The 24,404-nt window shown below is 45.1% G+C and overlaps 2 protein-coding genes across 8 annotated transcripts; both read right to left on the bottom strand.

Annotated features, from left to right (window-relative positions):
- Positions 1-995: 995 nt before the first annotated feature.
- On the bottom strand, positions 996-6,103 carry LOC120408368 (perilipin-3-like). Of its 4 annotated transcripts, none has more exons than XM_039545233.1 (8): positions 6,088-6,099; positions 5,407-5,482; positions 4,841-5,036; positions 3,632-3,711; positions 3,079-3,331; positions 2,424-2,620; positions 2,056-2,178; positions 1,002-1,476 (listed from the first exon to the last, which is right to left on the bottom strand). In XM_039545233.1, the coding sequence occupies exons 2-8, from the start codon at positions 5,467-5,469 to the stop codon at positions 1,084-1,086; spliced, it is 1,305 nt and encodes a 434-aa protein (XP_039401167.1). In that variant the 5' UTR covers positions 5,470-5,482; positions 6,088-6,099; the 3' UTR covers positions 1,002-1,083. The 4 variants fall into 4 exon arrangements, with proteins under 4 accessions (XP_039401175.1, XP_039401167.1, XP_039401154.1 ...); XM_039545220.1 differs by having other exon boundaries at positions 5,407-5,486; positions 6,054-6,097; XM_039545226.1 differs by having other exon boundaries at positions 5,407-5,486; positions 6,088-6,096.
- A 6,797-nt stretch (positions 6,104-12,900) lies between these two features.
- LOC120408395 (perilipin-3-like) lies at positions 12,901-18,212 on the bottom strand. Of its 4 annotated transcripts, none has more exons than XM_039545278.1 (6): positions 18,132-18,212; positions 17,450-17,529; positions 16,882-17,077; positions 15,167-15,363; positions 14,808-14,930; positions 12,901-14,000 (listed from the first exon to the last, which is right to left on the bottom strand). In XM_039545278.1, exons 2-6 carry the CDS (start codon positions 17,510-17,512, stop codon positions 13,785-13,787), a joined length of 795 nt encoding a protein of 264 aa, XP_039401212.1. In that variant the 5' UTR covers positions 17,513-17,529; positions 18,132-18,212; the 3' UTR covers positions 12,901-13,784. The 4 variants fall into 4 exon arrangements, with proteins under 4 accessions (XP_039401212.1, XP_039401201.1, XP_039401206.1 ...); XM_039545267.1 differs by having other exon boundaries at positions 12,901-14,177; XM_039545272.1 differs by having other exon boundaries at positions 12,901-14,177; positions 17,450-17,525; positions 18,132-18,184.
- Between the last annotated feature and the right edge of the window lie 6,192 nt (positions 18,213-24,404).

The raw sequence follows: 24,404 nt of genomic DNA on the forward strand, positions 1-24,404 counted from the left end.
AGAGCCGCCCCTGGCCTGGTGGTACCTTAAGTGCAATGGATTTGGGCATAAGCTTTTGTGGGTAAAGGACCATTTCAGATGTCCTTTACCCACAAGGGCTTATGCCCAAGTAAATCTGTTACCTTTAAGGTACCACCAGATTCCAGCTGTACTCTCAAAAACTAAATACTGCTACCCCTGATATTTGTCACCCTATGATATGGATTTAAAGGGCCTGCTTTCCTAAGGGTAAGATTACATCTGGAAATGTAAAAGGCTCTACATGCAAAGTATGGAAATGTGCAGCCTTGATTCAGACCAAGTGATTTTATAGATAGTTGAGATTACACACTAGCACATCTCCCACCAGAATAACCAATATTTCATTGGCTGTGACATTTATGTCCCAGAGCCCCTCTAGAGACTATTTTGAGATAGGCCTGGGATTCCTTTGCCTGTTTTCTCCTGGGGCAGGGGCCAGGACTGAGCAACCCAGGTAGTGTCTAGCCCAGGTTGGCTAGACAGTGGTAGGAATTTTAACCAAATGCACTGTGTGCTTTTCAGAAGTTGCTACCTGAAATCCCAAGTGCAATTCTACCACAGCCATGAGAGCAACAAAAGTAATGTCTCTGTTCTAAGTTTAACCAGAAACTAAAGCATGTTCACATCTAGAAATACTTAGAACCAAATCTAAAGCCTTAATTTCTATGGTATATGGGGTAAGCTGCCCAGGCTTAAGTGTCTACACACTAATGCCAGTGGTTGCTGCTATGGCAAACAAGGCTACATATAGCATGACTAATTGCAGGTGCATATGTCTACTATAGAACAGGAAATCACCAGCAGATTAGACCTTCATTCAAATGCAATGACATTTTATTTTGAAGACCGTGATAGCACAAACAAGTAGTATCTGAGCTGAGAAGTGATCTACATTATAGCAGTCACACAACACCTCCAGAAATTGGTAGAGATTTAGGCACAGTGCATACTAGTACTAGCCACTGGTGTCTTTCCTGAAGTATGACAGTACACACGAAGTCAGAAGGAAGACTAAATGAATTTGCTTTCTTCCTTAGAAGTTGGAGTTTCAGGTCCTCCAGGTCACAGGTCCTCCTTAGACTTGGAGGCTTCCTCAGCCTCATTTTCTTGGTTTTGTGGTTCAAGCAAGTCTGCAGACACCTTTCCAGATGGGATGAATGGTCCCACAACCCAAGACAGAGGAGTATTCTCCATCACATATGCCATCAGCTCATCTACATATTCCTGGGCCTTGGTCACCATCTCCTGGCTCTGGGTTAGGAGGCTGCTGGAGAGATCCTGGAAGGAATGGGCAGTGGAGAAGGATGCATGAAGCTCTTCGATGTTGTGATACACCTGTTTCACCTTCTCCTGAAAGTTGGTGGGGAGACCTTGAATGCTGGATACTAGCAGCTGGCAGGCATCCTGCAGCTGCTGGATAATGCTGCGGGACATAGCCAAAGTCTCAGACTCCATCTGTTGGAGAAATAGAAGCTTAATTCTAATGTTCAAAACACAATAAAGGATCAAACTTGCTACTGCCACTACCTCAGGGGATGTTGTAAGGCAGCATGTTATGCTTCCATCAGACCACTGATTGCAAGACCATTGGCACCAACAAGGTCTGCCATGATCTTTCATGATAAAGAGGCCAAGTTGTGCCATCCCTAAGAGCCTCCATTGTCACAAGTGGCTTCTAACAGAGGCGCTAAGCCATGTAAGATGGCTTGGCTCTATTCTGACCTAAACCAAGTTGACAGGTTGCAAACCCATGATCTACAGTCAGTTTTCAGTCTGGGCAGAGGTTTCAAAAGTAGTAAGCATGAATCTAAAGCGACTATGCTTCTTGGGCACAGACGTGGCTGGTATGACATCACTTTAGGGATGTCTAAGCTAGGAAGCCACTCATTATGCTCAAAAAGGGAACAACTTTTTGTAATAAAAACTAGAGTCACCTGAGTTTGAGCTACTTATCCAAAGATGCAGTTATTCTGGGCCTTGCAGGGTGGCTAACTTCAGACCTCCCCCGCCCTGCACACACCCAAATGTACATACCTCTGGTTTTGCCAAATCCTTCATTTCACTGCTTTTTGGCTGCTCCTTATTCCAGCTCAGCCATATGTGATGGAACTTCTCCTGGACTTCTTGGAGAGAGACACCTTGCTTAAGGTATTCAATCTAGAAGTGGATTAAGCATATTAAGAGATGAGACTTGCACATCAATTATTTAGTTCCACTGTTTGACATGTCTTCACCCCACAGTGTGGTATGCTCAATGCATCAAGAGTAGGAGGGTCTAGTTACATAACACAACCCAATTATGAGTGACGTCTAAGCCTCATTGTATCACATTCTATACAGGTGTGGTTAGAGTGTTCCCTGCCCTGAAGGGCATCAGTTTTGAGAGATAGTGGAGTTCCTACCAGTCCCATGGTTTGATGAAGCTGGGAGAGAGCCTCTCTGATGCTTTGACTGGTATGTCTCATCTTGTTTAGGGAATAGTGGTAGGCACGTTGGCGAAGTTTGGTTGACAGGGAACCTAAACGCACAAAGTAACTCCGATGCTCTTGTGGCTGTGCTGAAGCCACTTCAGCCCCTTCCACAGATTCAGCAAGTTCAGCTAGAGGGAAGAGAGTTCAGGTTGTTCACCCTCAGTTTGAGAGATTGGTAAAGGAGTACGAGCCATACTGATCTGCTAAATCTTAAGCTCCCTTTAACAAGCATTTGTGTCTTAGCGCCCATCAAGTACCACAGAGGTAGCTTCAGCCTTAAAACAAAAACCTACATACCATACAGCATTACTAAGGATTTTGCATACTTTGCTAATGCCTGACTTCTAATGAATAGTCATGCCCATCATTCCTTCTAGTACCACCTTGTCCCCACTTGTTGCTCAAATCATTTTACATGGTTACATGCCCACCAACTAAAGTCTTAAGTCTCAGCTATGAAAAGGCTGTAGAATGAGCCTGCATTTGGTGATGGATAAGATTGAGAAGCCTTGAGAGAAGTTTGGCACAAAGGGAGGATTACCCTAAACTTTTAGGGATAATAGGCCTGTCATTCATTTGTTCTGACCTAGTTCATCATCTGTCATGGGAAGATAGTGATCCAAGAGCTCTTCAGATTTCTCCAGCACTGCTTCCATTCCACTTATGGCCAGTTGGCCCATTCTTGATTCCACAACTGTGCTCATGCTGTCAGTGACCACTGATTTGGTGGTCTTCATACTGTCCTGCACAGCCTCTTTGGTCATATCTACCATTCTGATCATGGTCTCCTTGACATCTGTCAGTCTGGAAGAGGCCAACTCCTGTGTTTCAGATGTAGCCTAGAGAAGAGTGATCAAGCAAGATATTGTACAGTAATTCAGAGCGATACCACCACATTTACCCAGAGATTGAGGTTGGGGAGGGGATTACCACCTGCTCTGCCCCATAGGTCAAATCTTCAGGGGGAAGAACAGCATCTTGCTGTTAAGCATCAGACCAGAGTTAAATATAGACCCTAGCTCCTGCCTCTTGCCCACTTTTAGTATGGAGTGTTCCTCTGCTGGAGGAAGCATCCCATTATTGGCATTCCTTTCAGAAAGGCATGATGTTTTGTCTAGTGAGAGGGTGGTGAAAGTTACCTCATCAGCAGTCTGTTGAATTGGTAGATTCTCCTCCACTTTGTCAGGTACTTCAGAAACACACTCCTCTGCTGTTGTCCCTATAGAAAAACCAGAGTTCAGATTCTTCATTGGTCAATTTTGCTATTGTAATATTTACAGACTCTGGCTCATATCTGTAATGAGAGCTTCAGTTCTCCAATATGTTCAGGCAACAATTGTTCTGGGTTGTAGGGGCTGCCCATTTCCCCCTTCCTTCCCCATGTAAGGTGGTTCCCTCTCTCCCCCAAGTTATGAACTCTTTTGTAAACATTTTCCATGAAATATAGTGTCCCCTTCAATAGTTCATAGTTCCATGTTTCCTCCCATGCATCCTAATTGGGCAACTGAATTAAGAGAGTTATGACTAGCATCTGAACACTTTCTCCTCCCATCTATACATACTGCAGAAGTCTCTTACCCAAGCATTCTAGGCATTACTTTCCAGGCTCCCTCACCAAGTGAGAGGTATTTATGTTCTGAATAAAGTGCAATCATCTCACTCCATAGTCTTACAGCTCTGAAGCTTTTTTAATCAAACATTTAACATCCCTCTGGAAGGCACCAAGAAGTTTTTGCAATGCCTTGGCTGCGATAAGTCCAACTAACTGTTCTCATGAAGGAAGCAAGTCAGGGAGCAGCCATTGTGTTGAGCTATTGCCTGATAAGCAGCTAGTTAAGAAAAGCTTAGCAGTTGTAATCTGTTTGCAGTGTTGTCTAATAGTTCTAGACCAACATGGCTAGAACAAGGTGAGTGAGGTAATATTTTGTTGGACCAACTTCTATTGGTGACAGCCTAGATTGAGGCTCTCTGGTTGCAGAATGAGGAGGAGATCTCATTTTGCAATTAGGTACCTTTCAAAGGGTGTTGCTTCTTAAAGGGAAAGGAGCTTAGCACTAATCTCACCTCCTGGCTACAGTGAAGGTGAGGGCAGGCTCAGCAATACTAATTCGTGTAAGCAAAGCCCTTTGTTAGCCTCTAGCAAATGTTGCTTACATGCATGGGCTACTGTATTATTCCTATATAGTCACAGCACCCCCCCACTGCCAGCTTCTCCTCCAGTACTGAAGGAGTACTGATCTTCATGGACCTGAGTTTGAGAGATGGAAGCTTCCTAACAGGGTGTTAGAGCCTGCTGTTGAGAAACTGTACCATACAAATAGAAAGGTCTGCATATATGCTTTACTCACCCTCAGGTTCAAGTTTAGTTACAACTGGCTGTGCACTGCTAACTGCAGCATTGGTTATGGAGGTCACTCCCTTCTCTGCCATGTCACAGATGGACCTCACATAGGGATGGCTCTCCTTGGTGGAAGCATAGGCAGTGGCAGCCAGATCATAGGCAGAGTTGACTAAAGGTAGACTGGCCACCCTCCGCAAGACATTCTAGTGAGGCAAGGGACAGAACAGTGAGTCAGGGAGGCCATGTTCTACACTGGGGCTGAACCTTTACATCAAGGGTGTAACCACTTGAAAAAGTGTTAGCCGCAATCAAAGGATTGTTTAATGGTCAAAAATCTGAAGAGGCCCAACAGCTGCTTTTGGGATTAGTACTGAAACTGGATCACAAGGTTAACTAAGGCAAGAAGAATTTTTAAATCTCATTATAAACCAGGGTATTTTGCAGCATCTGGAAGAGCAACTGCACAAATCTCTAGACACTGAGATGTGCATATGTGAAGCCTGCTACCAGATAACAGCCAGCCATCGTTCATAGTCACATGTTGCCCAGCAATGCTTAAGAGGGAGCACCTACCTGTTGCTCTTCCTCCCCATGCTCTGGGGATGCCATAGTTGTGTCTTTTCCATTAGAAGCCATGGTATGATCAGATCTACCTGAAAAGGGCAAGAAGAAAGGCCTGAAGATACAAGCTGAGTTTCTTAAGGAAAAAAGTTACAGCACCCTAAAGACAAGAGTAGTGTTCTGCTCCAGAGAGGGACTAGAAGAAATAGCAGGGTCCTCATCAGATTAGGAAGGAATAGTTAGAGGACTGGTGAGCTAAATACCTTGACACTGCTTTTTAAAAGCAAGAAATATATTTCAGTTCTGCTACAGCTAAGGAGAAAGAAAGCAGGAGGATTCCTTCTCAAAAAATAGAAGATTTTTCAACCACTCTGTGCCAGGAGATTCTATTAAAGGCAGTAGGTGTCACTACTACTAAAGGCCATTTAATAGTTCTAACTATGAGAGGTGGGTGGGAGAAGTAAGAATAGGATCCTATCTCACCAGCTAACAGGCTTAAAGCCAGGGAGCATTAAGTTTCCCAGACCCAACTCCTATCCTACCCCACAGCTTCTTAATACAGACATTTACACATACAAACATTTCTTAATCACAGAAGTACAAAGCCCTGACCAAGACACTGTATAAACGATTTTAAAAAAAAAACTAAAAAGCCTCACCAAGTCCTACTCCTTCAAGGACTAACCCACTGACCTTTCTCAGTATACCAAACACTACTTTACTTCACTTATCACCTGGTCAGATTTTATATACCCCTGGTGATGTAATTGTGAGGAAAGGGAGTGAAATACTCAGGACTGACAGTTCAGGTAATCAGTGAAAAGAAGGCTTTGCTAACCAATAGGAGAATGCAAATCCTTTGGGGACTGCAAAGATTGGGAGTGAGTTATTCCCCAAATGTGATTCCAATTAACTGCACTTGGTCTTTGCTATCATCCAGCTGAACTCACTTTGAGTCCACAGCCTGCCTAGAAACAGTTGCTAGTTAGGATGGGTAACATTTTCAAAAACACCTGTGTGACTTAAAAAGCCATTGACTTTCATTGCCCTTTCCAATGGGAAAAGGGAGAGAAAAGTTTTTTTTAAAAAGATAGAAAAAAGGGTAAAAAATTGAAATGGAACTTTTCATTTTATGAAAAATCTAAAAAAAAAAACATAGAAAACCCGAACAAATAAAAAATCAGCCAAATATAGACCATCTCTGGCAGTAAGGTTGCAGATAGCAATGTGTCTGCTTCACCTGCATGTTGGCCATAGTTTCAAAGTAAAAAGCTGGCACATTGGAACAAGGAGTGCCATATTGGAGAGAGGTAGTTTTTTCCAGTGGTTAGAATACTAGCCTAGGATTTGAGCTGGGTTCAATTTTATGCCCTGTCACAGACTTCCTGTGTGACCTTGTGCAAGTCACTTACAGGGCTGGCTCCAGACCCCAGCGTGCCAAACGAGCGCTTGGGACTGCATTTTGCCGGCAGGGCGGCAGCTGGCTCCAGTGGACCTTCCACAGTCATGCCTGCGGGAGGTACACCAGAGCCGCGGGACCAGCGGCTCCAGTTGACCTCCCGCAGGCATGACTGCAGAAGGTCCGCGGCTCTGGCGGACCAGCGAACCCTCCGGGAGGTCCACTGGAGCCGCGGGACCAGCGGACCCTCCGCAGTCATGTGTGCGGGAGGTCCGCTGGTCCTGCAGCTCCGGTGCACCTCCCGCAGGCATGACTGCTTGGGGCGGCCAAATTCCTAGAGCCGCCCCTGGTCACTTAGCTGCTCATTGGCTCAGTTTCCCCTCTGTACAGTGGGGATAATATCGCTTCCATGCTTCATAGAAGTTTTGTGAGGTGCTCAGATACTCTGGCAATCAGGGCTATAGAAATACCTAAGGCCTGGTCTACACTGAGGGGGGGGGGGGTTTGAACTAAGGTACGCAACTTCAGCTACGCGAATAGTTCGAGTTACTTACCCGTCCTCACGGCGCGGGATCGACGTCCGCAGCTCCCCCATCGACTCTGCCACCGCTGTTCGCGGTGGTGGAGTTCCGGACTTGACAGGAGCGCGTTCGGAGTTCGATATATCGCGTCTAGATGAGACGCGATATATCGTACTCCGAGAATTTGATTGCTACCCGCCGATCCGGCGGATAGTGAAGACGTACCCTTAGATAGATAGTGAAGCATTTTGTTGGGGAACAAGAGTTAGGTAGGGTAACTGGAAGAACTTGCCCTTCTTCACCTTCATCCCCCTTTCAGAAAAAAGGGAACGTGTGCCAATTTCTGTTTCAGGGAAGGGTGGGAGAAAAGAGTGTTTATACTTTTGTCACCCCTTCATTGTTCTCCCTCAGAGTTTGAATTGGAATTGGATTGAACTGGAAAAAAGGTGGTGGTACTGTCCCAAGTCCTGCCCACAATCCAAGCTCTGCCTATATGAGATGCTACTTATAGCAGATTGTACAGATGTAAAAAACATGAGCACACATGCTCTGCCAGGTTCCCCTTTGGGCTCTCTGTAAGGTTCAGCTACACCACTGGATATGACCAGATTAAGATGGAGGCACAATAGCCACATGCCTGGATCCCAGTCATGTGATTATGTCAATCTCAGCTTTCATTTAAAAATAAATGTTTCTACCTCACATGGCTGCAAAGAAAAGTTTGAGATTATCCATTGAATAGAACTGAGACAGTGATGTCTGCCTGTGTCTGCCCCCAGCCTCCTGCAGAGGGAGAAGCAGCATCCATACCAAGGGAGGTAACTCTTTACCCCCCACTTGGCCCTCGCTGTTCGTGGTGTGCGCCCACCCACCTTCCCAGGATTTCAACAGGTAAATGCCTAGCTGGGCTCTGTGGGATTGGTGGCATCTGGTCTTTTAGCCCCAAGGGTCAGATATTGGCCATGGGAGTGTGAATAGTTCCCTAATGACATCCACTCTCACCATGAAAATGAGATGCCACCCCGGGTAGATTATGCAGATCTGCAATGCACCCTCTCTTTTCTTGTTTACTTTGATCAGCAGTGAAATAGTTGAAAATCTAGACATGTATATCACCATCACTTGGCATCGGAGTTACCCCACTTTGATGAATGGGGCAGTTCACGCCTCTCTGAGCTCCTGTGTCAGGCTCTCTGCAGAGGCAGGCAGATGCCTGTGCGTCCGTTTTTGCTCTTTTCATGTTTTCAAGGTTTTTTCCATAATCTGTTGTCACATTATATTGATAGAGCTTAGCTCCATTAGCACTTGAAGACCAGCCACTCCAGATAATGCAAGAGCCACAGAAATGTACGTATGGACGGGACCTCTGATGCACCCTGACTGTTTTGGGGTTTTGCTGCTTTATCATATAACTCCCAAGGCACAACGTTTTCCAAGTAACTGAATTTGGAAGTATTTTACTGTTCATTCTAAACATATAAAGCTGCATTTCTCAAATGTTCTTTCTGGCTGCATTTTGTAATGCTTAAGGAAAAGGCCTCTCCTCTCCACTGACAGTTTCTATGCCTTCAATACAGATAAATATAAAGGAAATTGTAAACATTTGTACAATGAGCATGATCGCATGAAAATACAATTTCCCATTGGATTCCTTCTTGGTCACCGTACCGTAGAACCTTGTGGCCCAAACCACTTTGTGTCATTACTTCTGATATTTTTGAAGAGGTGTGAGGTTCTGGTGCAGTTAGTTGGGGCAGCAAAAGAGTCATGGATAAACCAGAAGCAACTGAGATTCTTTAGTTTAATTTTGATACCCTAACCAGTGCCGAATCCATCTTAATTCCCACCCTTGTAGTCTTTTTATGTTAGTGCTATTGTAACCCACACATCTTCTGGGTGTGGTGTTCTGGCTCAGCGCGTGGCACCGAGACCACTTCAAGAGAGAGCAATTAAGGAGTCTGCTCTACAGCCCTAGTTAATAGCCAGTTGGCGTTTAGCTCCTGCAGTAGAGGCTCATGCACTAAGCTCCAGAGATCCCCAGTTCAATCCTGCCGATTGGGCTTTGTCAGTAGTACACTATCCCCTTCCCTTCTAAATGTTTATCCCAAATGGGCAACTAGATTGAGATTCTGAGATACTGTCACCTTTCCCACTGAACATTGTCATGCAACATTAAAATATTTGCGTGCGGACCAGGACTGAGCAAATAATGAATTTTTCATTTCAGGGGCTGAACAATAAATAAAATTAAAAACAATCAGTTGAAATCAAAACTCATTTTATTTTTCAGTTTTTCCTCATCGAAATGGAATAAATGAACAAATGTGTTTCAAGCCAAACAAAATAATTCACTTGACCCTAAATATTTTTTTTTCAGTTTTTCATTTCATGTAGGTTTTGGGTGCTTTTTACCCCCTCCCTTTTTTACAATCTAGCTAAATTTTGAAAGGAATCACCATTTCAAAATGGAAAAAAAAAATAAAGTGTTTCATTTCCAGATGTTCAAAATGAAACTATTTGAAATGAAAAGTCAAAACATTTCATTTTGAAATGACCATAACAAACTGTTTTGACTTTTTCAATTTCTTTGCCCCATTTTTTACTTGAATTTGCAAATAACTTCTGTGTTCTGAAAAAAGCATTTTTTGGCAAATTTCTGATTAAAAAATATTTTACCCAGCTCTAGCGAGGATTCTTCATCCTGTGTCAAACTGAGCCTCTGTTACCTGTGCTGAAGAATCCAGGTTCCTTGGCAAACTCATACACCTCTTTAGGTGGCCTGGCTACTGGGGTGGGGACAAAACACCCCACTGTGTTAGGCTGGGTTATATGACCATTCTGATGTGGCAGCATTTCACACGCACTGTGCACAGGGGCAAATGACTACACAAGGTGCAAAGCAGTGGAGAAGCAGGCCTGTATTGTGCAAGTGTCCCAGGACATATATTTTTTGATGTTTTATGTTTTCTACATTTTCAAATATATTGATTACAATTACAACAGAGAATACAAAGTGTATAGTACTCACTTTATATTTTTATTACAAATATTTGCCTAGTAAAGAACAAAAATAGTATTTTTCAATTCACCTCATACAAGTACTGTAGTGCAACCTCTTTATCATGACAGTTGAATTTACAAACGTAGAATTATGTACAAAAACTAACTGCATTGAAAATGTAAAACTTTGTCCTAAAAGTCCACTCAGTCCTACTTCAGCCAATCGCTCAGACAAACAAACTTGGATACAATTTGCGGGAGATAATGCTGGCTGCTTCTTGTTTGTCACCTACAAGTGAGAGTGGGAATTTGCATGGCACTATTGTAGCTGACATTGCAAGCTATTTATGTCCCAGATGCACTAAAAATTCATATGTCCCTTCATCTTCCATAAGACATGCATCCATGCTGATGATGGGTTCTGCTCAATAACTATCCAAAGCAGAGTGGATGAACGCATGTTCATTTTCATCATCCGAGTCAGATGCCACCAGCAGAAGGTTGATTTTCCTTTTTGGTGGTTTGGGATCTGTAGTTCCGGCATCTGAGTGTTGCTCTTTTAAGATTTCTGAAAGCGTGAACCCCACCTCGTCCCTCTAAGATTTTGGAAGGCACTTCTGATTCTTAAACCTTGGGTCAAGTGCTGTAGCTATTTTTAGAAATCTCTCATTGGTACCTTCTTTGCATTCTGTCAAATCTGCAGTGAAAGTGTTCTTAAAACAAATGTGCTGGGTCATCATCTAAGACTGCTAACAACAGGAACTATATGGCAGAATGTGGGTAAAATAGAGCTGAAGATCTAGAGTTCTCTCCCAAGGAATTCAGTCACAAATTTAACACATACTTTAACAACCATCATCAGCATGAAAGCATATCCTCTGCAATGGTGGTTGAAGCATGAAGGGGCATATGAATGTTTAGCATATCTGGAACATAAATACCTTGCAACACCAGCTACAAAAGTGCCATGTGAACACCTGTTCTCACTTTCAGGTGACATTGTAAATAAGAAGCAGGCAGCAGCATATCCTGTAAATGTAAACAAACTTGTCTATCTTACCAATTGGTAGAATAAGAAGTAGGACTGAGTGGACTTGTAGACTCTAAAATTTTACATTTTGTTTTTGAGAGCACTTATGTAACAAAAAAAGTCTACGTTTGTAAGTTGCACTTTCCTGAAAAAGTGATTGTACTACAGTACTTGTAGGTGAATTGAAAAATACTATTTCTTTTCAGTCCAAATATTTATAAGAAATATATATATAAAGTGAACACTGTACAGATTGTATTGTGTTGTAATAGAAATCAATATATTTGAAAATGTAGGACATCCAAAAATATTTAATTGGTATTCTATTGTTTTAAAAAAATAGTGCTTAATTACACTGTTAGTCATTATTTAGTTGAGTTAATTGTGTGAGTTAATTGCTGTTAACAGCCCTACTTATTTTGTTTGCTAAAGTCATAAATGATACTAGCAACAAACTTTTGCTGGCATAAGCTGCATCTCCCTTTCTAGTGTAGGTAAGGCATTTACAGTGGCTTTTATAAAAGGTAGGTATTCCAGAACCACTAGATCAGTTTTCCCTCTGTAGAAAGAGTGGCTTAGAAAAATGCATCTGGAACAGCTTCTCTCCCATTGACTTTGGGTACAGCTACATGGTGCAAACTTTAGCACTTCTGCACATTAGGAAATTCACAACTGTAATAGTTGCAGTTGAGGCTTTTGTGTGCTACCCTGCTGCAACTGGGCCCCCTTGTGCTAGTTACTGAATACTAGTAGATTTCAGTATACTGCATGATTACAGAAACTGTTATCCCCATTTTACAAGTGGTATCATGTTGCCCTTTTACAGAAGCACAAAGCATAGAATTGACTCGAGAGAGTAGCAGGGCTGGGAAGAGCATAGTATCTAGGACATAGCTTGTTTACCACCTATCATAGCACCCTCAATTTGGCCTGGGTTTTAGATTTTAAAAATTGGGCAACTCTGATGTATAAAGTTTTTAAGAACACTGCTCTGCAAGATCCATATGACAGCACTGTAAGTCTCATTTTCAAATAGTGACACCAGCACTTAGTGCTTATATCACTTGCAAATGAAAGTTGTATCAGGTGGTCATGCAATGCTGAGTGGAGCAATGCCTAAATACCTTTAAGCACAAAGGGCCCCCCAATGTTTTTCCTTTCTAGGGTATGTGGTGCACTGAACAGAACCCATATCCTCTGTATTATGGGCACTGTACCACCTTCAATTGAAATTCAAAAGCTCTTATTTTAATCTGTATGGTTTGCTTTTTATTTCATAGCAGTGATTGATGCCTTTCCTATTTTACAGGAAGGTCTGAGACTCTGGGAAAAGCTGAATTACTCACCTTTTGATAACAAGGGTTGAGAAGTCTGGTGGTACCTTAAAGGCAATGGATTTGGGCATAAGCTTTTGTGGGTAGAGGATCATTTCAGATGTCCTTTACCCACAAAAGCTTATGCCCAAATAAATCTGGTACCTTTAAAGGTACAAGACTCCAGCTGTACCCTTGGGGAAAAAAACTGCTACCCCTGATACTTGTCACCCTGATGTGGATTTAAAGGGCCTGCTTTCCTAAGGGTGAAGATTGCATCTACAACCTTTCACATTTCCAGCTGTGAAGTGTGGAAATATGCAGCCTTGATACCGACTCAGTGATTTTCTAGGTGGTTGAAATAATACGTCCACCCACCAGAATAACCAATATTTTATAGATTGACATTTATGCCCTAGAGCCCCTCTAGGGACAGCCCTATTTTGAGATGGACAAAGGAATCCCAGGCCTGTTCTCTCCTGGGGCAGGGGCCAGGACTGAGCAACCCAGGTAGTGTCTAGCCCAGGTTGACTAGACAGTGGTAGGAATTTTAAACCAACTGCACTGTTGGGATTTTGGGGAGCAACTTCTGAAAAGCTAAGTGCAATTGTTCTCATGGCTGTGGTAGAAAAGGAATGTCTCTGTTCTAAGTTTAACTAGAAACTAAAGCATGTTTACAGGTGAGTAGTTGATCTAGAGCCTTAATTTCTAAGTTCTAGATTTGGTTCTATGGTATATGGGGTAAGCTGCCCAGGCTTAAGTGTCTACACACTAATGCCAGTGGTTGCTGCTATGGCAAACAAGGCTACATATAGCATAACTAATTGCAGGTGCATATGTCTACTATAGAACAGGAAATCACCAGCAGATTAGACCTTCAAAATAAAATGTCATTGCATTTGAATGAAGACAGTGATAGCACAAACAAGTAGTATCTGAGCTGAGAAGTGATCTACATTATAGCAGTCACACAACACCTCCAGAAATTGGTAGAGATTTAGGCACAGTGCATACTAGTACTATGCCACTGGTGTCTTTCCTGAAGTATGACAGTACAGACGAAGTCAGAAGGAAGACTAAATGAATTTGCCTTCTTCCTTAGAAGTTGGAGTTTCAGGTCCTCCAGGTCACAGGTCCTCCTTAGACTTGGAGGCTTCCTCAGCCTCATTTTCTTGGTTTTGTGGTTCAAGCGAGTCTGCAGACAACTTTCCAGATGGGATGAATGGTCCCACAACCCAAGACAGAGGAGTATTCTCCATCACATATGCCATCAGCTCATCTACATGTTCCTGGGCCTTGGTCACCATCTCCTGGCTCTGGGTTAGGAGGCTGCTGGAGAGATCCTGGAAGGAATGGGCAGTGGAGAAGGATGCATGAAGCTCTTCAATGTTGCGATACACTTGTTTCACCTTCTCCTGAAAGTTGGTGGGGAGACCTTGAATTTTGGATACTAGCAGCTGGCAGGCATCCTGCAGCTGCTGGATAATGCTGCGGGACATAGCCGGAGTCTGAGACTCCATCTGTTGGAGAAATAGAAGCTTAATTCTAATGTTCAAAACACAATGAGGATCAGACTTGCTACTGCCACTGCCTCAGGGGATGTTGTAAGGCAGCAAGTTATGCTGCAAGGTACTAATGGCAGTCAAGGTCTGATGGAAAGACCACGGGCACCAACAAGGTCTGCAATGGGTGTGCCATGATCTTTCATGATAAAGAAAGAGGCCAAGTTGTGCCATCCCTAAGAGCCTCCATTGTCACAAGTGGCTTCTAACAGAGGCAATAAGCCATGTAAGATGGCTTAGCTCTATTCTGAGCTGAGCCAAGTTTGCAGGTGTGTCACTTGTTGCAAACCCGTGATCTACAATCAGTTTTCAGGCTGGGCAGAGGTTTAAAAAGTAGTAAGCATGAATCTAAAGCGACTATGCTTCTTGGGCACAGACCTTGCTGGTGTGACATCTCTTTAGGGATGTCTAAGCTAGAAAGCCACTCATTATGCTCAAAAAGGGAACAACTTTTTGTAATAAAACTAAAGTCACCTGAGTTTGAGCTACTTATCCAAAGATGCAGTTATTCTGGGCCTTGCAGGGTGGCTAGCTTCAGACCAGAAGTGACACCTCCCCCCGCCCCTGCACACACCCAAATGTACATACCTCTGGTTTTGCCAAATCCTTCATTTCACTGCTTTTTGGCTGCTCCTTATTCCAGCTCAGCCATATGTGATGGAACTTCTCCTGGACTTCTTGGAGAGAGACACCTTGCTTAAGGTATTCAATCTAGAAGATGATTAAGCATATTAAGAGATGAGACTTGCACATCAATTATTTAGTTCCACTGTTTGACATGCCTTCACCCCAGTGTGGTATGCTCAATGCATCAAGAGGAGAAGGGTCTAGTTACATAACCCAACTATGAATGAGGTCTAAGCCTCATTGTATCACATTCTATACAGGTGTGGTTAGAGTGTTCCCTGCCCTGAAGGGCATCAGTTGAGAGATAGTGGAGTTCCTACCAGTCCCATGGTTTGATGAAGCTGGGAAAGAGCCTCTCTGATGCTTTGACTGGTATGTCTCATCTTGTTTAGGGAATAGTGGTAGGCACGTTGGCGAAGTTTGGTTGACAGGGAACCTAAACGCACAAAGTAACTCCGATGCTCTTGTGGCTGTGCTGAAGCCACTTCAGCCCCTTCCACAGATTCAGCAAGTTCAGCTAGAGGGAAGAGAGTTCAGGTTGTTCACCCTCAGGTTGAGAGATTGGTAAAGGAGTACAAGCCATACTGATCTGCTAAATCTTAAGCTCCCTTGTAACAAGCATTTGTGTCTTAGCGCCCATCAAGTACCACAGAGGTAGCTTCAGCCTTAAAACAAAACCTACATTTCTTAGTAATGCTGTATGGTTTTTGCATACTTTGCAAATGACTGACTTCTAATGAATAGTCATGCCCATCATTCCTTCTAGTACCACCCTGTCCCCACTTGTTGCTCAAATCATTTTACATGGTTACATGCCCACCAACTCAAGTTAACCCTGAGTCTCAGCTATGAAAAGGCTGTAGAATGAGCCTGCATTTGGTGACAGATAAGATTGAGAAGCCTTGAGAGAAGTTTGGCACAAAGGGAGGATTACCCTAAACTTTTAGGGATAATAGGCCTGTCATTCATGTGTTCTGACCTAGTTCATCATCTGTCATGGGAAGATAGTGATCCAAGAGCTCTTCAGATTTCTCCAGCACTGCTTCCATTCCACTTATGGCCAGTTGACCCATTCTTGATTCCACAATTGTGCTCATGCTGTCAGTGACCACTGATTTGGTGGTCTTCATACTGCCCTGCACAGCCTCTTTGGTCATATCTACCATTCTGATCATGGTCTCCTTGACATCTGTCAGTCTAGGAGAGGCCAACTCCTGTGTTTCAGATGTAGGCTAGAGAAGAGTGATCAAGCAAGATCTTGTACAATAATTCAGAGCGATACCACCACATTTACCCAGAGATTGAGGTTGGGGAGGGGATTACCACCTGCTCTGCCCCATAGGTCACTCCATAGTCTTACAGCTCTGAAGCTTTTTGATCAAACATTTAACATCCCTCTGGAAGGCACCAAGACGTTTTTGCAATGCCTTGGCTGCGATAAGTCCAACTAACTGTTCTCATGAAGGAAGCAAGTCAGGGAGCAGCCATTGTGTTGAGCTATTGCCTGATAAGCAGCTAGTTAAGAAAAGCTTAGCAGTTGTAATCTGTTTGCAGTGTTGTCTAATAGTTCTAGACCAACATGGCTAGAACAAGGTGAGTGAGGTAATATTTTGTTGGACCAACTTCTGTTGGTGACAGCCTAGATTTTGAGCCTCTCTGGTTGCAGAATGAGGAGGAGATCTCATTTTGCAATTAGGTACTTTTCAAAGGGTGTTGCTCCTTAAAAGGGAGGGAGCTTAGCACTAATCTCACCTCCTGGCTACAGTGAAGGTGAGGGCAGGCTCAGCAATACTAATTCGTGTAAGCAAAGCCCTTTGTTAGCCTCTAGCAAATGTTGCTTACATGCATGGGCTACTGTATTATTCCTATATAGTCACACCACCCCCACTGCCAGTTTCTCCTCCAGTACTGAACGAGTACTGATTTTCATGGACCTGAGTTTGAGAGATGGAAGCTTCCTGACAGGGTGTTAAGAGCCTACTGTTGAGAAATTGTACCATACAAATAGAAAGGTCTGCATATATGCTTTACTCACCCTCAGGTTCAAGTTTAGTTACAACTGGCTGTGCACTGCTAACTGCAGCATTGGTTATGGAGGTCACTCCCTTCTCTGCCATGTCACAGATGGACCTCACATAGGGATGGCTCTCCTTGGTAGAAGCATAGGCAGTGGCAGCCAGATCATAGGCAGAGTTGACTAAAGGTAGACTGGCCACCCTCCGCAAGACATTCTAGTGAGGCAAGGGACAGAACAGTGAGTCAGGGAGGCAATGTTCTACACTGGGGCTGAACCTTTACATTTTCAAGTGGTTACACCCTTGATGTGTTGGCCCCAATCAAAGGATTGTTTAATGGTCAAAAATCTGAAGAGGCCCAACAGCTGCTTTTGAAGTTAGTTAACCTTGTGATCTGGTTTCAGTACTAAGGCAAGAAGAATTTTTAAATCTCATTATAAACCAGGGTATTTTGCAGCATCTGGAAGAGCAACTGCACAAATCTCTGGACACCGAGATGTCCATATGTGAAGCCTGCTACCAGGTAACAGCCAGCCATCATTCCTATTCACATGTTGAACCAGTAAATGCTTAAGAGGGAGCACCTACCTGTTGCTCTTCCTCCCCATGCTCTGGGGATGCCATAGTTGTGTCTTTTCCATTAGAAGCCATGGTATGATCAGATCTACCTGAAAAGGGCAAGAAGAAAGGCCTGAAGATACAAGCTGAGTTTCTTAAGGAAAAAAGTTACAGCACCCTAAAGACAGGAGTGGTGTTCTGCTCCAGAGAGGGACTAGAAGAAATGGCAGGGCCCTCATCAGATTATGACTATTTAGAGGACTAGTTAACTAAATACATTGACACTGCTTTTTTAAAAAAAAAGAAATATTTCAGTTCTGCTACAGCTAAGGAGAAAGAAAGCAGGAGGATTCCTTCTCAAAAAATAGAAGATTTTTCAACCACTCTGTGCCAGGAGATTCTATTAAAGGTAGTAGGTGTCACTACTACTACTACTAAAGGCCATTTAATAGCTCTAAGTACAGGGGATGGGTAAGAATGGGATCCTGTCTCATCAGCTAAGAGGCTTAAGGCCAGGGTGCATTAAGTTTCCCAGACCCAGCTTCCCGACCCCTGTCCTACCCACAGCTTCTTAATACAGACATTTACACATCCAAACATTTCTTAGTCACAGAAGTACAAAGCCCTGACCAAGGAACTGTATAAACAATTTAAAAAACAACTAAAAAGCCTTACCAACAAGTCCTACTCCTTCAAAGACTAGCCCACTGACCTTTCTCAGTACACCAGACACTGCTTTATTTCACTCACCACCTGGTCAGATTTTATACACCCCTGATGATGTAATTGTGAGGGAAAAGAGTGAAATACTCAGGACTGACAGTTCAGGTAATCAGTGAAAAGAAGGCTTTGCTAAGCAATAGGAGAATGCAAATCCTTTGGGGACTGCAAAGATTGGGAGTGAGTTATTCCCCAAATGTGATTCCAATTAAGTGCACTGGGTCTTTGCTGTCATCCAGCTGAACTCACTTTCAATCCACATCCTACCTAGAAACAGTTGCTAGTTAGGATGGGTAACATTTTCAAAAACACTTGTGTGACTTAAAAAGCCATTGACTTTCATTGCCCTTTCCAATGGGAAAAGGGAGAGAAAAGTGGTGTTTTTTTTTTTAAAAGGTAGAGAAAAGGGTAAAAAATTGAAATGGAACTTTTCATTTTATGAAAAATCTAAAAAAAAAAACATTAAAAAACCCAAACAAATAAAAAATCAGCCAAATATAGACCATCTCTGGCGGTAAGGTTGCAGATAGCAATGTGTCTGCTTCACCTGCATGTTGGCCATAGTTTCAAAGTAAAAAATTGGCACACTGGAACAAGGAGTGGCATATTGGAGACAGGTAGTTTTTTCCAGTGGTTAGAATACTAGCCTAGGATTTGAGCTGGGTTCAATTTTATGCTCTACCACAGACTTCCTGTGTGACCTTGTAGAAGGCCTCTTCATGCCTCTTGATGCCTCAGTTTCCCCTATGTACAGTGGGGATAATATGGCTTCCATGCTTCATAGAAGTTTTGTGAGGTGCTCAGATACTCTGGCAATCAGGGCTATAGAAATACCTTAGATAGAAGGTGAAGCATTTTGTTGGGGAACAAGAGTTAGGTAGGGTAACTGGAAGAACTTGCCCTTCTCCACCTTCATCCCCCTTTCAGAAAAAAGGGAACGTGTGCCACTTTCTGTTTCAGGGAAGGGTGGGAGAAAAGAGTGTTTATCCTTTTGTCACCCCTTCATTGTTCTCCCTCAGAGTTTGAATTGGAATTGGATTGAACTGGAAAAAAGGTGGTGGTACTGTCCCAAGTCCTGCCCACAATCCAAGCTCTGCCTATATGAGATGCTACTTATAGCAGATTGTACAGGTGTAAAGAACATGAGCACACATGCTCTGCCGGGTTCCCCTTTGGGCTCTCTGTAAGGTTCAGCTACACCACTGGATATGACCAGATTAAGATGGAGGCACAATAGCCACATGCCTGGATCCCAGTCATGTGATTATGTCAATCTCAGCTTTCATTTAAAAATAAATGTTTCTACCTCACATGGCTGCAAAGAAAAGCTTGAGATTATCCATTGAATAGAAATGAGACAGTGATGTCTGCCTGTGCCTGCCCCCCGCCTCCTGCAGAGGGAGAAGCAGCATCCATACCAAGGGAGGTAACTCTTTACCCCCCACTTGGCCCTCACTGTTCTTGGTGCGCGCCCACCCACCTTCCCTGGATTTCAACAGATAAATGCCTAGCTGGGCTCTGTGGGATTGGTGGCATCTGGTCTTTTAGCCCCAAGGGTCAGATATTGGCCATGGGAGTGTGAATAGTTCCCTAATGACATCCACTCTCACCATGAAAATGAGATGCCACCCCGGGTAGATTATGCAGATCTGCAATGCTCCCTCTTTTTTCTTGCTTACTTTGATCAGCAGTGAAATATTTGAAAATCTAGACATGTATATCACCATCACTTGGCATCGGAGTTACCCCACTTTGATGAATGGGGCAGTTCACGCCTCTCTGAGCTCCTGTGTCAGGCTTTGTGGCATTACTTGTGATACGTTTGAAGAGGTGTGAGGTTCTGGTGCAGTTAGTTGGGGCAGCAAAAGAGTTATGGATAAACCAGAAGCAACTGAGAATCTTTAGATTAATTTTGATACCCTAACCAGTGCCAAATCCGTCTTAGGCCTGGTCTACACTAGGAGTTTATGTCGAATTTAGCAGCGTTAATTCGACTTAACCGTGCACCCGTCCACACCAGGAAGCTAATTAGTTCGACCTAGAGGGCTCTTTAGTTCGAATTCTGTACTCCTCCCCGATGAGGAGAGTAGCGCTAAATTCGACATGGCTATGTCGAATTAGGCTATGTGTGGATGGAAATCGACCTTAGTAGCTCCGGGAGCTATCCCACAGTGCACCTATCTGTTGATGCTCTGGACAGCAGTCCGAGCTTGGATGTTCTGACCAGCCACACAGGAAATGCCCCGGGAAAATTTGAATTCCTTTTCCTGTCTGGCCAGTTTGAATCTCATTTCCTGGTTGGACATCGTGGCGAGCTCAGCAGCAATGGCAACGATGCAGAGCTCTCCAGCAGAGGAGTCCATGCAATCTCAGAGTAGAAATAGGGCCCCAGCATGGACTGACCGGGAAGTATTGGATCTGATCGCTGTGTGGGGCGATGAGTCTGTGCTTTCGGAGCTGCGCTCCAAAGAACGGAATGCAAAGACCTACGAGAAGGTCTCCAAAGCCATGGCAGACAGAGGATACAGCCGGGATGCAATGCAGTGCCGCGTGAAAATCAAGGACCTGAGACAAGGCTACCAAAAAATCAAAGCGGCAAACAGACGCTCTGGAGCCCAGCCCCAGACATGCCGCTTCTACGAGGCACTGCATGCCATTCTCGGTGGGTCTGCCACCACTGCCCCACCAGTGACCGTGGACTCCAACGATGGGATAGTGTCGACGGCCAGTTCCTCGGCGATGGACAGCCAGGATCTCTTCATCACCCTCACGGAGATCCCCTACCAACCCTCCCCAGCAGTTACCCCAGACCCTGAATCAGGGGAAGGATCAGTCAGTAAGTGCTTTAAACTTGTAAACTTTTATTATTAATGTAACAGGAATCTGAACTATGTGAAAAGGAGGTCTATATATATGGGGATAGAACAGAAATCCTCCTGGGAGATCTCCACGAAGCTCTCCTGGAGGTAATCGAAAAGCCTCCGCAGGAGGTTCCTGGGGAGAGCTGCCTTATTGGGTGCTCCGTGGTAGCACACTTTTCCGCGCCAGGCTTTCATGAGGTATTCTGGGAGCATTGCCTCCACGAGCATGGCAGCATAGGCCCCTGGTTTGTGCTGGCTTTCACGCAGCATGTACTCTCTATCTCCTTCAGTGACCCTCCTCAGGGTGATCTCGCTCGGAGACTCCTGCATTTAATTAGAGTAATTTGTGTACTGTTAGTATTGGGAATGCTTGACTGTTCCTTTGCATGACAATAAGCCTCCGTTTAGAGCCACATGGTGGAGGCTGCAGAGGGGCAGCATACAGGGATCTTTCCCAGGGAACAGCCGCGAGGAGGTGGAACAGGGGAAGAGTTTATGCTTTCCGGATTGCCTGCAGCAAGAGGACAGTGCCATACATTCAGTTTTAAGCAGCCTAAAGTCTATGGCTTACCATGCCTGCCTGCTACACGGATTCTGCTGTCCTGCCCCGCTTGTCTGATCTCCAGTGCAAGACCCCAGGCAATGAAAGTGAAAGCCGAAAATTAGAACTTGTCCTGAGTCAGTGCTCATGAGATAGGTGCTGTGCATGGTCTTGTTCACAGAGACTGACTAGACTATGTTCATAGTTCGCAAAAATGTATCTTTGTAAGGAATTCACTCCCTTTTTCCCATCACACATCTGCCACTGTATCCAGACCTGTTCCAGCATCCCTCTCACAGAGGCTGGCGCAGATTAGGAGGCGCAAGACAAGGACAAGGGACGAGATGTTCGCTGAACTTATGGGCTGCTGCTGAGCCGAGGCGGCCCAGCAGAGCCAATGGAGGGAGAACCTCTCTCAGTACCAGCGCTCACACAGCGAACAGGAGGACAGGTGGCATCAGGAGGACCAGCAGGCAACTCAAACGCTGCTGGGACTAATGAGGGAGCAAACGGACACGCTCCGGCGCCTTGTGGATGTTCTGCAGGACTGCAGGCAGGAGGACAGAGCCCCCTGCAGTGTATCTGCAACCGCCCTCCCCCGCCACAAAGTCCCAAACCCCCCTCACCCAAAGTAACAAGAAGGATGAGCGCTAGGGGCCGTGAAAACTGTCACTGCACCCCTGCTGAGTGCACAAATACAAGAAGGCTCTCATTCCCTAAATGTTGAGAAGTCCTTCCCTTCCTGGCTCACCCAAGCCCCAATCCCAGTTTCATCCCCTAACTGTGTAGTTGAGTATTAAAAGTAGTTTGCTGTTCATTACTATTTCCGTCAAGTTTTTCTACAGAAGACTGTCTGTGAAGGGGGGGGGAAGGGGGTTGTTAATTGCATAGGACAGTCACCTTTACCAGGGTACAGACACGGGGGCAGGATCAACAGCAGGTCTCACACACACAGTGCAGTCAGTAGGCACCCTGGTCGGTCTGGGAGGTGTTTTCCCTGTTCTGTGTGGGTGGAGGGTACGTGACTTTGTGGCATGGGAGGGCAGTTACAGAACTTATGCAGCGGTCCTTGTCTCGGACCACAGAGCCACGCAGCAGGGGAATCTGTAACCGTCCTCCCCCGCCACAAGGTCACATAGCCCCCGCACACAGAGTCCCGAAAAGGAGGGATGGCAGGCTCCGTTGAAACAACCAGTCCAGCACTGCAGACCACTCTAGGAGCAGGAGCCTATCATTCCTCGAGTGTAGAAGCGGTGTTAACATCACTGCACACCCTACCCACCACAGTCTGCGTCCCTGTTTCAACCCTTTAACGCGAATTCATTAATAAAGAAAACGTTGTTAATTAACAATGTTCCATTAAATTTATTTTTAAACGTGTGTTGGAAGGGGGGAAACGTGGTGAACGGGGTATGTAAGCGCAGAAGAAAGTCAACAGTAACTGAAGCAGGGGCAGGTTCAGCTTCTCTGTAAAGAAACTGAACAGTCACAGGTTACCCTGCTCCCTGAGGAACCTAGCTTTCAAAGCCTCCCGGATGCACAGCACTTCCCGCTGGGCTCTTCTAGTTGCACGGCTGTCTGGCTGAGCATAATCAGCAGCCAGGCGATTTGCCTCAACCTCCCATCCTGCCATAAAGGTCTCCCCCTTGCTCTCACAGAGATTGTGGAGCACACAGCAAGCTGCAATAACAATGGGGATATTGGTTTTGCTGAGATCCGAGCGAGTCAGTAAGCTCCTCCATCTCCCCTTGAGACGTCCGAAAGCACACTCCACCACCATTCTGCACTTGCTCAGCCGGTAGTTGAAGAGTTCCTTGTCACTGTCCAAGGCGCCTGTATAGGGCTTCATGAGCCAGGGCATCAGCGGGTAGGCTGGGTCCCTGAGGATCACTGTAGGCATCTGCACATCCCCAACAGTTATTTTGTGGTCTGGGAAGAAACTACCTTCCTGCAGGCGTCTAAACAGACCAGAGTTCCTGAACACACGCGCATCATGAACCTTGCCCAGCCACCCAACGTTGATGTTGGTAAAGCGTCCCCTATGGTCCACCAGTGCTTGCAGCACCATTGAAAAGTAGACCTTTCGGTTGATATACTGGCTGGCCTGGTGGGCCGGTCCCAGGATAGGAATGTGAGTCCCATCTATAGCCCCACCACAGTTTGGGAATCCCATCGCGGCGAAGCCATCTATGATGACCTGGATGTTTCCCAGGGTCACTACCTTCGAGAGCAGGAGCTCAACGATTGCGTGGGCTACTTGCATCACAGCAAACCCCACGGTAGATTTGCCCCGCCAAAGTGGTTCACTACTGACCGGCAGCTGTCTGGCGTTGCAAGTTTCCAGAGGACTATGGCCACTCGCTTCTGCACAGTCAGGGCTGCTCGCATCTGGGTGTCCTTGCGCTTCAGGGCAGGAGACAGCAAGTCACAGAGTTCAAGGAAAGTGCCCTTACGCATCCTGAAGTTTCGCAGCCACGGTGATTCATCCCAGACCTGCAGCACTATGTGGTCCCACCAGTCCGTGCTTGTTTCCCGGGCCCAGAATCGCCGTTCCACAGCATGAACATGACCCATTGCCACCATGATCTCCACGGCGCGGCGTACCGTGCTTTGTGAGAGGTCTGAGCCACTCTCTGACTTCATGTCCTCACCGCGCTGCCGTTGCCTCCTCGCCCGATTTCTCAGCATCTGACTGTGGAAGAGGTGGACGATAAGGTGCGAGGAGCTGACAACGGCCATAAGTGCAGCGATGATCGCAGCGGGCTCCATGATCGCAGTGGAGTGCTGTGGCGTCCGCGCTGTCACTAACAGGAAAAGTGTGCGAACTGATTTCCCGCCGGCGGGAGTGACGGTTGAATGATGA

The sequence above is a fragment of the Mauremys reevesii genome, linkage group 1, assembly GCF_016161935.1.
Source record: "Mauremys reevesii isolate NIE-2019 linkage group 1, ASM1616193v1, whole genome shotgun sequence".
In the NCBI taxonomy this organism is placed as follows: Eukaryota; Metazoa; Chordata; order Testudines; family Geoemydidae; genus Mauremys; species Mauremys reevesii.